The 13,040-nt window shown below is 46.8% G+C and overlaps 1 protein-coding gene across 2 annotated transcripts in view; it reads left to right on the top strand.

Moving 5' to 3' along the window:
• The window catches only part of RNF130 (ring finger protein 130), a 142,166-nt gene extending 129,817 nt beyond the window's left edge, over positions 1-12,349 (top strand). Inside the window, exons 8-9 of one of the 2 annotated variants that reach the window (XR_007127346.1) lie at positions 6,519-8,583; positions 12,287-12,349. Coding sequence is in view for 1 of the 2 variants with exons in the window: in XM_047729214.1 (XP_047585170.1) it covers positions 6,519-6,628 (110 nt within the window). In the remaining variant the exon portion in view is untranslated. Of the gene's footprint in view, positions 1-6,518; positions 9,163-12,286 lie in introns of those variants that run through there. The other variant, XM_047729214.1, reaches the window with a different exon arrangement.
• The last annotated feature ends 691 nt before the right edge of the window (positions 12,350-13,040 follow it).

The following is a 13,040-nucleotide window of genomic DNA, read 5'->3' as shown; positions in this document are numbered from 1 at the left end:
ATGGTGGAAAAGGAGGGTCCTAAGCTCACCTCCTCCCACAGACACATCCAGACACTGGTAGAACAGCTCTTTTACAGATAAAGACATAAAGAGATCACACTGAGAAGTGTAGGAGGGACAGAAACTGGGTAGGGAGCCAAACCCCCAGCACAGCAAACCACAAGCAGAAGGGATATAACAGACACAGTGTTTCCCTGAAGAGGGAGGGGACCAAGCCCCACATCTGACACTGCTGGGTCTGGGGACCTACACTGGGAAGACAAGCCCCCATAACATCTGGCTATGAAAATCAGAAACAGACATCCAGGTCCAGAAATCAGAGAGCCCCAAACAAGCTGAGACAATAGAGGTCCACACCAAGCAAGACACATAATAATTAAAATCTCAAAGAGAGCATTTTTAAAGCAGCAAGAGAAAAGCAGAAGTTATGTACAAGAGAAACCCGTCAGGGTCTCAGCTGATTTTTCAACAGAAACCTTGCAGGCCAGAAGCCTGCAGCATGATGTATTCAAAGTTCTGAAAGGAAAAAAACCCACAACCAAGAATACTGTACCTGACAAAGTTATCATTCAGACTTGGAGGAGATATAGAGTTTCCCAAACAAACAAAAGTTAAAGGAGTTTATCACCACTATGTTAGCCTTACAAGAAATGTTAAAGGGATTTTTTTTTTTAAGAAGAAAAGGCCATAATTAGAAATAAGACAATTATGAATGGAAAAAAATTCACCGATAAAAAGCAAAAATAGTAAAAGTAGGTCAATCAATTATAATGCTAGTATATAAGTCAAAAGATAAAAACCAATAAAATCAATTATATCTACAAAAATTAGTTAAGAGATACACAGAATAGGGGCACCTGGGTGACTTAGTTAAGCATCTGCCTTCTGCTCAGGTGGTATTCCCAGGGTCCTAGAATCAAGTCCTGCATCAGGCTCCCTGCTCAGCAGGGAGTCTGCTTCTCCCTCTGTCCTCCCCCTACTTGTGCTTTCTCTCTCTTAAATAAATAAATAAAATCTTAAAAAAAAAAAAAAAGGAGGTAACAGAATAGAAAGATGTAAAATGTGATGTCATGTATGTCAAATGTGGAGTTGGGGGTAAAAATGTGGCTCTAGAATCTGTTCTAACATAAGTGACTGTCAATAAAGACCATTATATAAATACAATATTATATAAGAACTCCATGATAATCACGAAATTTATTATGAAAACTTGTAATAAATACACAAAAAATAGAAAAAGCAATCCTGGCATAACATTAAGGGAAGACATCAATTCACAAAGGAAGAAAGTCAGAGAAGAAGAAAGGAAAAGAGAAGAATTATAAAAACAACCAGAAAACAATGAACAAAATGGCAATAAGTCCATACCTATCAGTAATTGCTTTAAATGTAAGTGGACTAAATGCTCCAATCGAAAGATGTGGGGTGACTCAATGGATAAAAAACAAGACTCATCTATATGCTACCTATAAGAGACTCACTTTAGATCTAAAGAGACATATAATTACACCAATGGATAGATCATTCAGGCAGAAAATCAATAAGGAAACAGTGGCTTTGAAGGACACATTAGACCAGATGTGCCAAATGGATACGTACAGAGCATTCCATCCAAAAATAGCAGAAAACGCATTCTTTTCAAGTGCACATGGAATATTCTCCAGAACTGATCACATATTAGGCCAAAAAACAGTCTCAATAAATTTTAAAAGATTGAAATCACGGGGTGTCTGGGTGGCCCAATCAGTTAAGTGTCTGCCCTCAGCTCAGGCCATGATCCCAGGGTTCTGAGATCAAGCTCCACATCAGGCTCCCTGCTCTGTGGGGAGTCTGCTACTCCTTTTCCCTCTGCCCTTCCCCCCTGCCCACGCTCTTGCTCTTTCTCTCAAATGAATAAATAAATTTACCTAAAAAAAAAAAAAAAAGATTGAGCGGTGCCTGGGTGGCTCAGTGGTTTAAGCCTCTGCCTTTGGCTCAGGTCATTATCTCAGGGTCCTGGGATCGCGCCCCGCATCAGGCTCTCTGCTCTGTGGGGAGCCTGCTTCCCCCCTCTCTCAGCCTGCCTCTCTGCCTACTTGTGATCTCTCTGTCAAATAAATAAATAAAATCTTTTAAAAAAAATATTGAAATCATATCAAGAATGAAATGTGTGAAATGGGAAATCAAGTACAAAACACACACACACGCACACACACACTGGAAGAAACACAAATATGTGGAGCCTAAATGACATACTGCAAAGATATACTAATCAAAACAGTATGGTCCTGGCATAAAAATAGACACAGATCAATGGAACAGAATAGAGCCCAGAAGTAAATCCATGCTTATATGGGCAATTCATTTATGACAAAAGAGGCAAATATACAATGGGGAAGAGAAGGTCTCTTCAATAAATAGGTCTGGGAAAACTGGACCAATTTATTACACATACACAAAAATAAAACAGATTAAAGACCTAAACCTAAGACCTGACACGATAAAAATAAAGAACACATAGTAATCTCTTAGACTTTATCTTTAGCAATAGTTTTCCAAATATGTCTCCCCAGGCAAGGGAAATAAAGGCAAAAATAAACAATTGGGACTACACCAAACTGAAAAGCTTTTGCACAGTGAAGGAAACCATCAACAAAACAAAAAGGCAACCTCCTGAATGGGAGAAGATAGTTGTAAATCATATATCTGGTAAGTAGTTAATAGTCAAAATATACCAATAGCTTATACAACTCAATATCAAGAAAACAATCCAATTTAAAATGGGCAGAGGATGTGGAAAAACATTCTCCCAAAGAAGACATCCAGATGGCCAAAAGACACATGAAAAAATGCTCAGTGTCACTCGGCGTGAGGGAAATGCAAATGAAAGCCACAGTGAGATACCACCTCACACCAGTCAGAATGGCTAAAATTAACAACACAAGAAACAACAGGTCTTGGGGAGGATGTGGAGAAAGAGAAGACTTTAAAAAAAAAAAAAGATTTTATTTATTTGACAGAGTATAAGTGGGGGGAGGGGCAGAAGGAGGGGGAGAAGCAGACTCCCCACTGAGCAGGGGACCCAACAAGGGTGATCCTAGGACCTTGAGATCATGACCTGAGCCAAAGGCAGATGCTTAACCAACTGAGCCACCCAGGCATCCTGAAAGGGGAACCTTCTTACACTGTTGGTGGGAATGCAAACTGGTGCAACCACTGTGGAAAACAGTATGGAGCATCAAAATGTTAAAACAAGAGCTACCATAAGACCTAGCAATTCCACTCCTGGGTATTTAAGTGAGAAAAACAAAACACGAACTCTAAAAGACACATGTACCCTAATGTTCGTCACACATTATTTACAATAGCCAAGATAAAGAAACAACCTAAGGGTCCGTCGATGGATGAATGGATGAAGAAAATGTGTGTGTGTGTGTGTGTGTGTGTGTGTGTGTGTACACACATGTGCATGTGTCCTATTCAGCCATAAAAAAAAGAAGGAAATCTTGCTATTTGCAACAATGTGGATGGACCTTGAGGGCATCACACAAAGTGAAATAAGTCAGAAAAAGACAAACACCTTATGATCTCAATTACAAGTGGAATTTAAAAACAAAAACTAATACCAAGTTCACAGACACAGAGAAGATTGGTGGTTGCCAGAGGTGGGGTGGTTAGGTGTGGGTGATATGGGTAAAAGGGATCAAAAGGTACTGATGTCCAGTTATAAAACAAAGAAGTCATAAAACCAAAACAAAACAAAAAATAAAAGAATAAGTCACAGGGATGTGATGTGAAACGTGGTTGCTGCAATTAATAATACTGTATTGTATATTTGAAAGTAGCTAAGAGAACAGACGTTAAAAGTTCTCATCATAAGGAAAGGAATTTTGTAACTAAATGTTCATCGGACTTCTTGTGATCATGTTGCAATATACAAAAATATCGAACCATTACATTGCACACCTAAAACTAATATAATGTTATATGTCAGTTATACCACAACTTGTAAAAAAAAGAAGGAAATATACAGGTGTTTCGGGATGAACAGGATGTACAAATACCCTAAAAACATGTGAAAAGGAGTTCATCCTTTTTTGGCATCAGTGGAATGAAAATTAAAACCATTGTGAAATACCATTATATACCCCCCCAAAAGTGCTAGAATGAAAACATACAGAAAATAGCAAGTATTGGTGCAGATACAAAGCAATTAGAATTCTCGTCTAGTGGTGGAGGTAGAAATTGGTCCACCCACTTTGGAATAGAGCCAGCATGTGCTACAGTTGGACATATACAGACCCCAAGATCCCACAATTCCAAGAGAATTCCATGTGCATATGTGCAAAAGATACACACAAGACTGTTTCTCACAGCAACATTTCATAGGAGCTCCAAAATGGAAACCATTCCAATGTGCATCAGGAGAAGAGCGGATGTATGTAAATGGTGAGGTAGTCACACAACAGAATGTCACACCACTGTGAAAACAAACCAATTCCTGATATATTTCATGACATGGATAAATATCACCACATAAGATTGTCTGAAAGAATCAAGACACAAAAGAACACTGTTTCCGGGAAAGACAGACACAACCAAACCATGGTGTGAGAAATCTGGATTGTGGTTTCCTTCGGGAGGGTCTGGTGATTGGGGTTGATAGAGGGACTCATGCGGAGCCACGGGGCCTAGTTCTTGATTGAGTGATGATTTCAGGGGTGTGTTCTCTATGTGCACATTCAAATTTACCTGTATGTACTTACGATTTGTACACATACCTTATATAGGTTATGCCTCAACTAAGAGTTTACATAATAACATTATGTGCTTAATAACGAAAACAGTCCTCATCATTTGATCAGTAAGTAGGGTGTGTTTTCAGGCATCGAAAAACATGCTCTCCTTCCTTGACAAAGCCAACATCATGTCTTTCTCTGACCAGAACAGATTACATCTAAATGTAAGCACTAACACTGTAAAACTTCTGGCTAAACGCATAGGAGGAGATCTGACTGACCTTGGGTTTGGCAAAGATTTCTTTATTCTGACACAAAATGCGCAAACTATGAAAAGGAAAATCCGTAAACTAGATTTTTATCAAAATTTTAAACTTTTGGTCTTCAAACGACATTGTTCTGAAAGTAAAAAGGCAAGCCTCCAACTGGGCGAAAGTATTTGCAAACCATGTGTGACAGAAGACTTGTTTCTAGAAAATATATTTTTATATAATAATTAATAAATATTATAATTTTTACTAATTATATATAAATATATAAATGAATAAAATATATAAAAACTCTTACTGCTCAATAATAGGAAGACAGCCCAGTTTTTTTAAATGAACAAGAGATTTTTACCAAAACGCTTCACAAAAGCAGATATACAGTTGGCTAATAGGCACATGGGTGGATGCCCCAAGTTCAGGGAAATACAAATTAGAAGTACAACGAGATATTCCTATGCTCGTACTTGAAGGGCCAGAGCATCAAAGATTGGCCATCTTAGTGCTTGTGAGGGTGTGGAGGAACTGGGACTCCCATACACTGCTTGGGGAACGGTCATGCATTTTAGAAAAGTCAACATACACCCACACAGATACTCTGGTCCTAGGTATCTATCCGAGAGAAAGGAAAGCCCCATCCTCACTCAGACTTGGACACAGGTGTTCATAGCAAATTTATTTGTAAGAGCCAATAAATAACTACGAATCCACGTTTAAAAAATTCTAGAAAGACGTAGCCTCATCTGTGTTTATCTGAGGGTGGAAGTAGGGCAGGAAAAAGAGAAGAATTACCAAAGGCTCCAGGAAACTTTTGAGGGGGGACGGAGATGTCCACCATCTTGAATCTGGTCTTGGTTTGAAATACGTGCATTTTGTTGTATGTCAGTTATATGTCAGGAAACCTGTGCAAACGAATCAGTTGTTCGGAAAAGGAAATGTGAGCACGGCTTCACTCTGACTAGCAGAAATAGTCAAATAATGTAGATGCTGAAATTTGTATCAAAATATCATTATATTGGGGAGTAGAAAGTAGGGGTAGAGGAAGAGAGGGGGAAATCTTCATCTTCTGTAGCGTTGCCTCAGCAGATGGAATCTAACACTGGAGAAAAAAATTAGGGGCACCTGGGTGGCTCAGTCGGTTGGGCATCTGCCTTTGGCTCAAGTCATGATCTCAGGGTCCTGGGATCGAGTCCCACATCGAGCTTTCTGCTCAGTGGGGAGCCTGCTTCTCCCTCTGCCTGCTGCTCCCCCTGCTTGTGCTCTCTCTCAAACAAATAAATGAAATCTTTAAAAAAGAAAAGCTCCAGGTGTTAATCTCTTGGGGATCTGAACATTGGGATTTACGTGTTTATATTGTGCCTAAGTTGAGGGAATGCCTGAATTCTTTCCATTTGTCTCATGATAAGAGCCCAAAATGGAGCTATCTGAGAAAATGTGCCGCTTTGAAGAGAAATCCATGTGCTTCCTCCAAGCTGTGCGGGAAGGGGAGGCCTGACGCCCGGATTAAGTCTGTTTCTTCTTGTCCCTTTTCCAGGTGGTCACTTCTTCCACCGAAACTCCTTGTCTCCTCGGAGCCTCGTGTACGAAAGTGAATTCTCCACAATCGAACCTTCCTTGGACATGTATGACGAGAACAAAACCTGATTTTTTCTAAATGGGCTCCGGGGGGTCACCTCTTTTGTGATTTAATTTACAATCACCTTTCTTATTTTGTATCTTTCTGTCAATGTCCATTTTTGGAAGAATGGCAGGGCTTTCCGAGTGCAGGTTGGGGCTCAGGGTTAAATTGCAAGGTCCCCCCCAAGGGGAGGCTTTGAGGACAGCGTTATCGCCCAGGTGGCCTCGCAGGACTGAAAACCCGCCCCAAGCCAGCAGGAGAAAGTGGGCCCCAACAAGCTTGGCTGTTCCCAGAGAAGAGCAGGGGCCGGTGGGGAAGATGAGGGTTGCGTAGCAAACATGTCTCTGAATAATCACATGCTTTTCTGTGTCAGGGTGACAGCTGGGTGTTTTTTCTTTTTTAATACCTTTTGTGCTCCCCACTCACAACGCGTACTAAAGCTTGCAGGCGCTGCTGCTTACGGACATGGGGCCCGAGTTGCTGCTCCTTGGCCCGCTCCGTATTTTCTTGTCTCTTATTCTACTTTCTGTTAAAGAGCCTCTTCCTAAAGGTTCCTGAGAGGAAGTCTTGCCTTTCGTCCCTCCTCTGAGACTGGCCACCCAGAGCAGCACAGGGATGGGGGGACCCGCCGGCTACGCAGTACAGGGGGTCGTCCAGCCTCCTTCACAGGACTTAGAGCCGAGTGCTTATGTGACCACCTTGACCCTGAGGCCTGCGGACCCATCTGCTTGGCATCTGCTGAGGTGTGTACAGAGGTGGTCCCCCGGAGGCCGGCCTGGCAGTTTCCTCTGGGCGTGATGGCCAGTAGACGTCAAAATCAGAATGACTCTGAGTGCTTTCTTGAGAAGTTCGAACCACATCCTTGCTGTTAGAGACCAGACGAGCACCCCTCTTCCTCCTTCCCGATCCAACCCAGTCCTTCCCACCAGCCTCAGCATTGGCACCAAGAAGGCACAGGAGTTTCCAGAAAAGGACACGGTGGCCGGCATGGCAGACATTCAAGGACACACATGCTCCTCCCACACACCTGGGACATGGCGTTAACGTCACGGGAAACATGTCTCCAGAGAGCAGTCCTGACCCAGAACCACAATGAGCACGTTTAGGAAACAGATGGAGGCATCCTTCTTGCCCAAGGACACAACCACAGTTCAGGCCATTTCTCCTACCCACAGGAGCCACGTAGACATGTAAATGCATCCAAGTCCTCAGATCCCCGGCATGAGAACAGAAACTCCAGCCTCCACATTCTGGACTTAGATCTGGCAGCAAACCGCGTGGACCTGGGACCCCCACCCCCACCCCCACAAACACATACACCTGTCGATTTTTATCAACTCCGTGAAACACGAGTTTAAGGCAAACGCTGGCTTCTCTTCCTCACGTGTCTGTTCTCATCATCCCTGTAAGACGCCACAAACACGGTCGTGCCCCCCCAATCACAACCCCTCAGAGAACCACGGTGGAGAGAGCCATCAGGAGCGTCGCCTCCCGGTGACCAGCAGCGTCGTGTTTCTAATCTTGCGAGGCTGGAACAGCATGGAATTTGTAAGGTCTCAACAGCTTTTTCTTTTTTTACCATCCACCAAGGGCTTCTGTTTGAGGTTCCCCCCCTCCTTTTTATGGTCTTTGTACTATAAACATATTTTTAATAAACAGTTTCAAGAGGGCACTGTCCAGAAAGACAAGCTTTGCGCCCGCGGCTTTGCAGCGAGGGACTGGACCTGGAGGAGATGAGAACTCCGTGTGCCAGACTCTCTGGGACACACACCCGAGCTTTGTTTGGCTTGGCTCCTGTGACTGGGAAGATGGCTCACTTCTGGCCATGCTGTCCTCGCCATGACCTTGATCTCCTGCTCCGGAGCTGAGACCCTCTCCGAGCATTCTCTCCTGATTTGTACCGTCTGGAAAAAGCATATGCGTCACATTGCACTCGAGACATGACTTTTCCGGGAAAGGAATGAAATCGCACAAGAAGGAGGTAGAGATTCGAGCCCCTCAGAAATCTACCTGTTAAACAATAGTTGAGTTTCTGGCATATCTAGGGCACGCCTTCACTGTCAAAGAGCCAAGGAGGCATTTCTTACAGGGGAATTCACTCAGAATAGTGCCCCAGGTCCCAGCTCGACACCTTTTCCCTAAAAATCGAGGCCACTTCCCTGCTCAGCTACAGAATGTCCTGCCTTTGTCAGGACAGACGGTAACTTCTGCGTGGAGGTCACATCCCCCCCGGGGAACAGCAATGTTCCTCCCAAATAACAGCCTCTCTGATGGCGTGGGGGCTGGAGACCCCTCTAGGGAGCCACTCCAGGGACCCTGGGCGGCAGGGACACTTGGGGAGGACAACCTTCTTAGCACTCCTGCCTTGGAGAAGTTCGAGGTTTGGGGAGCAGCTCATCGACCATACAGGCAGGGTGGGGGTTATGGAGAGACACTCCTCCCCTGACCTATGAGCTTCTCAGCCACAGCAAGACTTAGAGTCACAGTGAGGATGTGTAAATAACTTCTGATCAGGTTTTGTTGGTTTTTTTTTTTTGGTGGGTGGGGGTTACTATTTGAAGAACAGAAGGGACAGAGGAACTAGCTGCTTCTACCACAAACCCTTGTCCCTCTGGCAGTCTGCTCTGAGCTGGACCTGGCTTCCAGCCTCTGCTTCCCCCTTCCCCCTTCCCCCTCTGCCTCCCCCCTCCCCCTCTACCTCTCCCTTCCCCCTCCATTTCCTCCTTCCCCCTCTGCCTCCCCCCTACATCCCCCTCCCCCCATCTTCCCCTTAAGAAGGCCAGGCCTGGAGTCAGCTGGTTGGTGGGTGCAATGGGCAGCGAGTCCATCCAGGGCTGCCTGCCTCTGCCCCACCCCACCCCCCCACTGCAAGGGAAGACAGGCTCTACTCCCCGCTGGTGACAGACCCCTCAGCAAGTCTGGGGAGCCCTGCTCAGGAAGGAAGGCTCCATCCCCCAGCTCCTCCTCAGGCCCAGCTCAGAGAAACTCCCCCACCCTCTGCACTTGGGGGCCAGGCCTATACCGCCAGCTCCCCCCAAGGCCCCCAACAGCCCAGCTTCCAAAACACGGTGGGCTCCAAGGGTTTAGACAAGACAGGATGACTGAATCTGACGGATCTGATAGCTCCTGCGGAACTGAGCATTCCTGCAGGCTTCATGAACTCTCCTTGTTTGTTATTCACTGCCCACACCCACTTCTTCCCACCATCTCCATGTTCAGTGAAACTGGTTTTTTTTTTTTTTAAAGATTTTATTTATTTATTTGACAGAGAGAAATCACAAGTAGGCAGAGAGGCAGGCAGAGAGAGAGGAGGAAGCAGGCTCCCCGCTGAGCAGAAAGCCCGATGCGGGGCTCGAACCCAGGACCTGGGATCATGACCTGAGCCGAAGGCAGCGGCTTAACCCACTGAGCCACCCAGGCGCCCCAGTGAAACTGGTTTTAACTGAGGGCAAATCCAAAGTGTCCTCTTGCTGTTGGCCTTGATCGCTTAGACCCAGTTTTTGCTCTGGGGAAGCGAGGAGGTGGTGCTCGCGTCACGTCCCCTTGTGAAGCGGTCACGGCACCTAAACGTCATCAGACACAAACACTGATGTCCAGGAAGTAGAATTTGAAAGGGAAAAGGCAGGATTATGAGGTCGCTCTCTCCAAGAGCCCGTGATTAAGTGCCCACCTCGTGCTAAATGCACACACTCAGAGCTCAGGCCACCCCAGTGACTGTGAAGACAGGCTGTGAGAGAAACTGGTACTTTAACAGCCAGCTGCGGTGGGAGGCCAGGCACCTTGGGGGGCAAGTCAGGAAGAGGGAGGTTTCCTGGGTGCAGAAGGAGGTGCACAGGGCAGCCATGCAGAGGTGTGACTGGTCTCAGGGCCCTGAGACCGGCAAGGGTGGTGGGAGGGGGCATCTCACTTGCCAGGGTGGGTGTGGACCAGACAGGTTGCCCCCTCCAAGGGCCTGGTCAGTTAGGCTGACCCCAGGTCCCACTGAGAGCGGGAAAGGAGGGTGCCAGGAGGCTGAAGCAGAAGCCCAGGTTGGCAGTCTCGGTGACACGGGGGCTGTCGGTGGGACCCAGAGAGCACCCTGGTGGGGACACTTTCCGTCTCAGGCTGGCAGGGCCTCTAGAGGGAAGCCTGGAGAACCAGCTCTCGGGCTCAGGCAGAGTTTTGGTAGAGAAAAGGGGGTCAAGGTGGGGCCCCTCCACATCGGAATCCCTGGGAGCTGTATTTTAAATGAACTTGTCACCTGCACCTACCAAAATAGGCCCCAATCCCAGGGATGCCCTAAACCTTCTCCTTTCTTCCCCCTTCCTCCCTGTCTCCCCCCTTCTCCCCTCCCTCCCACCCTCTTCTCCCCTCTCTGCCTCCCCCTTCCCTCTCTGTCTCTCCCACTCCCCAGTCTCCCCCCTGCCTTCTCTGTTTCTCCCCTTCTCCCCTCCCCTCTCCCCCCTCGCCACCCCCACCCCCGTCTTCCCCATCTCCCCTCCCTGTCTCCCCTCTTCTTCCCTCCCTCCCACCCTCTTCTCCCCTCCCTCTCCCCCTCTCCTCCCCCCTTACCCCTTTCTCCCCACATACACACACAGATGTGTACACAAGGCACATGCACACACATGCACACACACACACACACACACACACACACACACACACACTTGCTCACAGAAGTTAGAACCCCCCAGAGTGGGTGTCCAGCTGGGCCTGGTGTTACCTTAATTTCCGGTGATGGTGGAGGCCAGTGTGGGGCTAATATTGCCCGGTGCCATGAGAGCCAGGCTTGGGAAAATGCCCTGGGGACCCTGACATTTAAGGTATGAATAGAACAAGCTCCTGACAGCGACCAATTTAGAAAAACCACTGAGTGTCACTTCCCTCTTCAAGAAAGGAGGTGTTGGCCTGACCACATTGCCACAGGCAGAGGGACTGGCCTTCACTCACTCCCAGAATCAGAGTTTGGAGTGATTCAACAGAGCATTCACTCCCAACTCCACACCCGAGTAAGGGATCATTACCATAGGAGGACCACTGTGACACCCTCAGCTTAAAAGAAGTGTCCTCCCTGCTAAGAGCAGTTGTGCCCTTTCTTGTGACCTTGTCAGTAAATCATTCCAAAGCCCACTGGGAAAAGGAGAAAATGAGTGTATATGTTCACATAACATCCATGGATATTTTAGCAGGACTGGAAAACTTCCCTTCCAGAGGAAAGGTGCCTGTATTGGGTGCATGGACCTGCGCTTTTCTTACTGTCCAGCAAAACAGCAGGAAGAGCCTGGCATAGCAGAAGGAGAAAGTTTTCTCCCCTAGCTGCTGAGCCCCTTTACCCCACTCTGGGGCTCCCAGCCCCCTTGTGGCCCTGGGGCTCCTCTGGGGTGCCAGTCGGGTCAAGGAGTGTGTGGTCTTTCTTAGGGGTGTCCTGAAAGATCTCAACAAACTGAGCCTTGAAGAAGAGAGTCTGGTGGGCCCCCAGCAGACATGGAAAGCAGTCACCTGCATTCCCCAGAGCGACATCCCACTGGCCTCCTGTGACTGTGGAGGGGAAGGGGGTAGTGGGGACCTCAGCTGCCCAAAGGATGATATGTATCTCCCCAAGACTTGACTCTCTTGGTCTCTTGTGGTCTAATGAGACCCTGTGGGGGCCCCCAGTCCATGACCTGGGACTTATCTGGGGTTTTCCCTCTTGCCGTTCACTCTAGCCGAAGCCATTTGCTGTTTTCTTCACTCTGACTTGGGGAAGAAGGAAGATACTTCAGGACAAACAAAAAACAAAGAATTTTTTTATTTGGAATTTCATGCATATTTGAGTATTAAACTTTCAGAAGGATTCAGTGCTGCTGGAATCATGCAGGCCTCCGTCCTGGGCTTTCATAGTCCCTCCCTTTGAATTTTCTACATGCATATACCACAAAAAACAGAGGTTCGAGGTGGCACTAACCCGGCTTGGCATCCTGAAAGGAATGACTTTCTCTGGAACGGCAGGCCTGGGGAGTGTTGCTGGTGGGCCAAGGGCAGCTGGCAGCTTCCAGAGACCCTGGTGCACAAGGCAAGGGTGGTCATCAAAATCAGGGTAAGCGTCTTTATAAACCACACTCATTGTCCTTGGGTAGAAAAGCCAAGAGCTGAAGCATGTCATTGACCTTTTCTCAGCTGCAGTGGATCCTTAATCCCCTGCGACACAACTTCAAGGGGCCCCCACCCAGTGGAATGCTGGCCCAAAACCAGGCTCATTTCCCACCAGTCCACCGTCATCCACTTGGGTGAGCAGGCATGCAGGGAAGACGCATGTCATGTCGGTCGGTCATCTGACAAGCCCAGCTGGCCTTCATCAGCAACCTATCCCCTAGGCGGACTGTCACCCTCTCTCTCTCCAGCTCTCTTTAGACCTACTGGCAACTGTCGAAAGCTATAGATGATTGTTCTGAGCTATATTTTTACAAATTTAACCCAACG

The sequence above is a fragment of the Lutra lutra genome, chromosome 5 (assembly GCF_902655055.1).
Source record: "Lutra lutra chromosome 5, mLutLut1.2, whole genome shotgun sequence".
NCBI lineage: Eukaryota > Metazoa > Chordata > Mammalia > Carnivora > Mustelidae > Lutra > Lutra lutra.
Note: the sequence above shows the minus strand (reverse complement) of the source record. Positions and strands in the feature narration are given on the sequence as shown.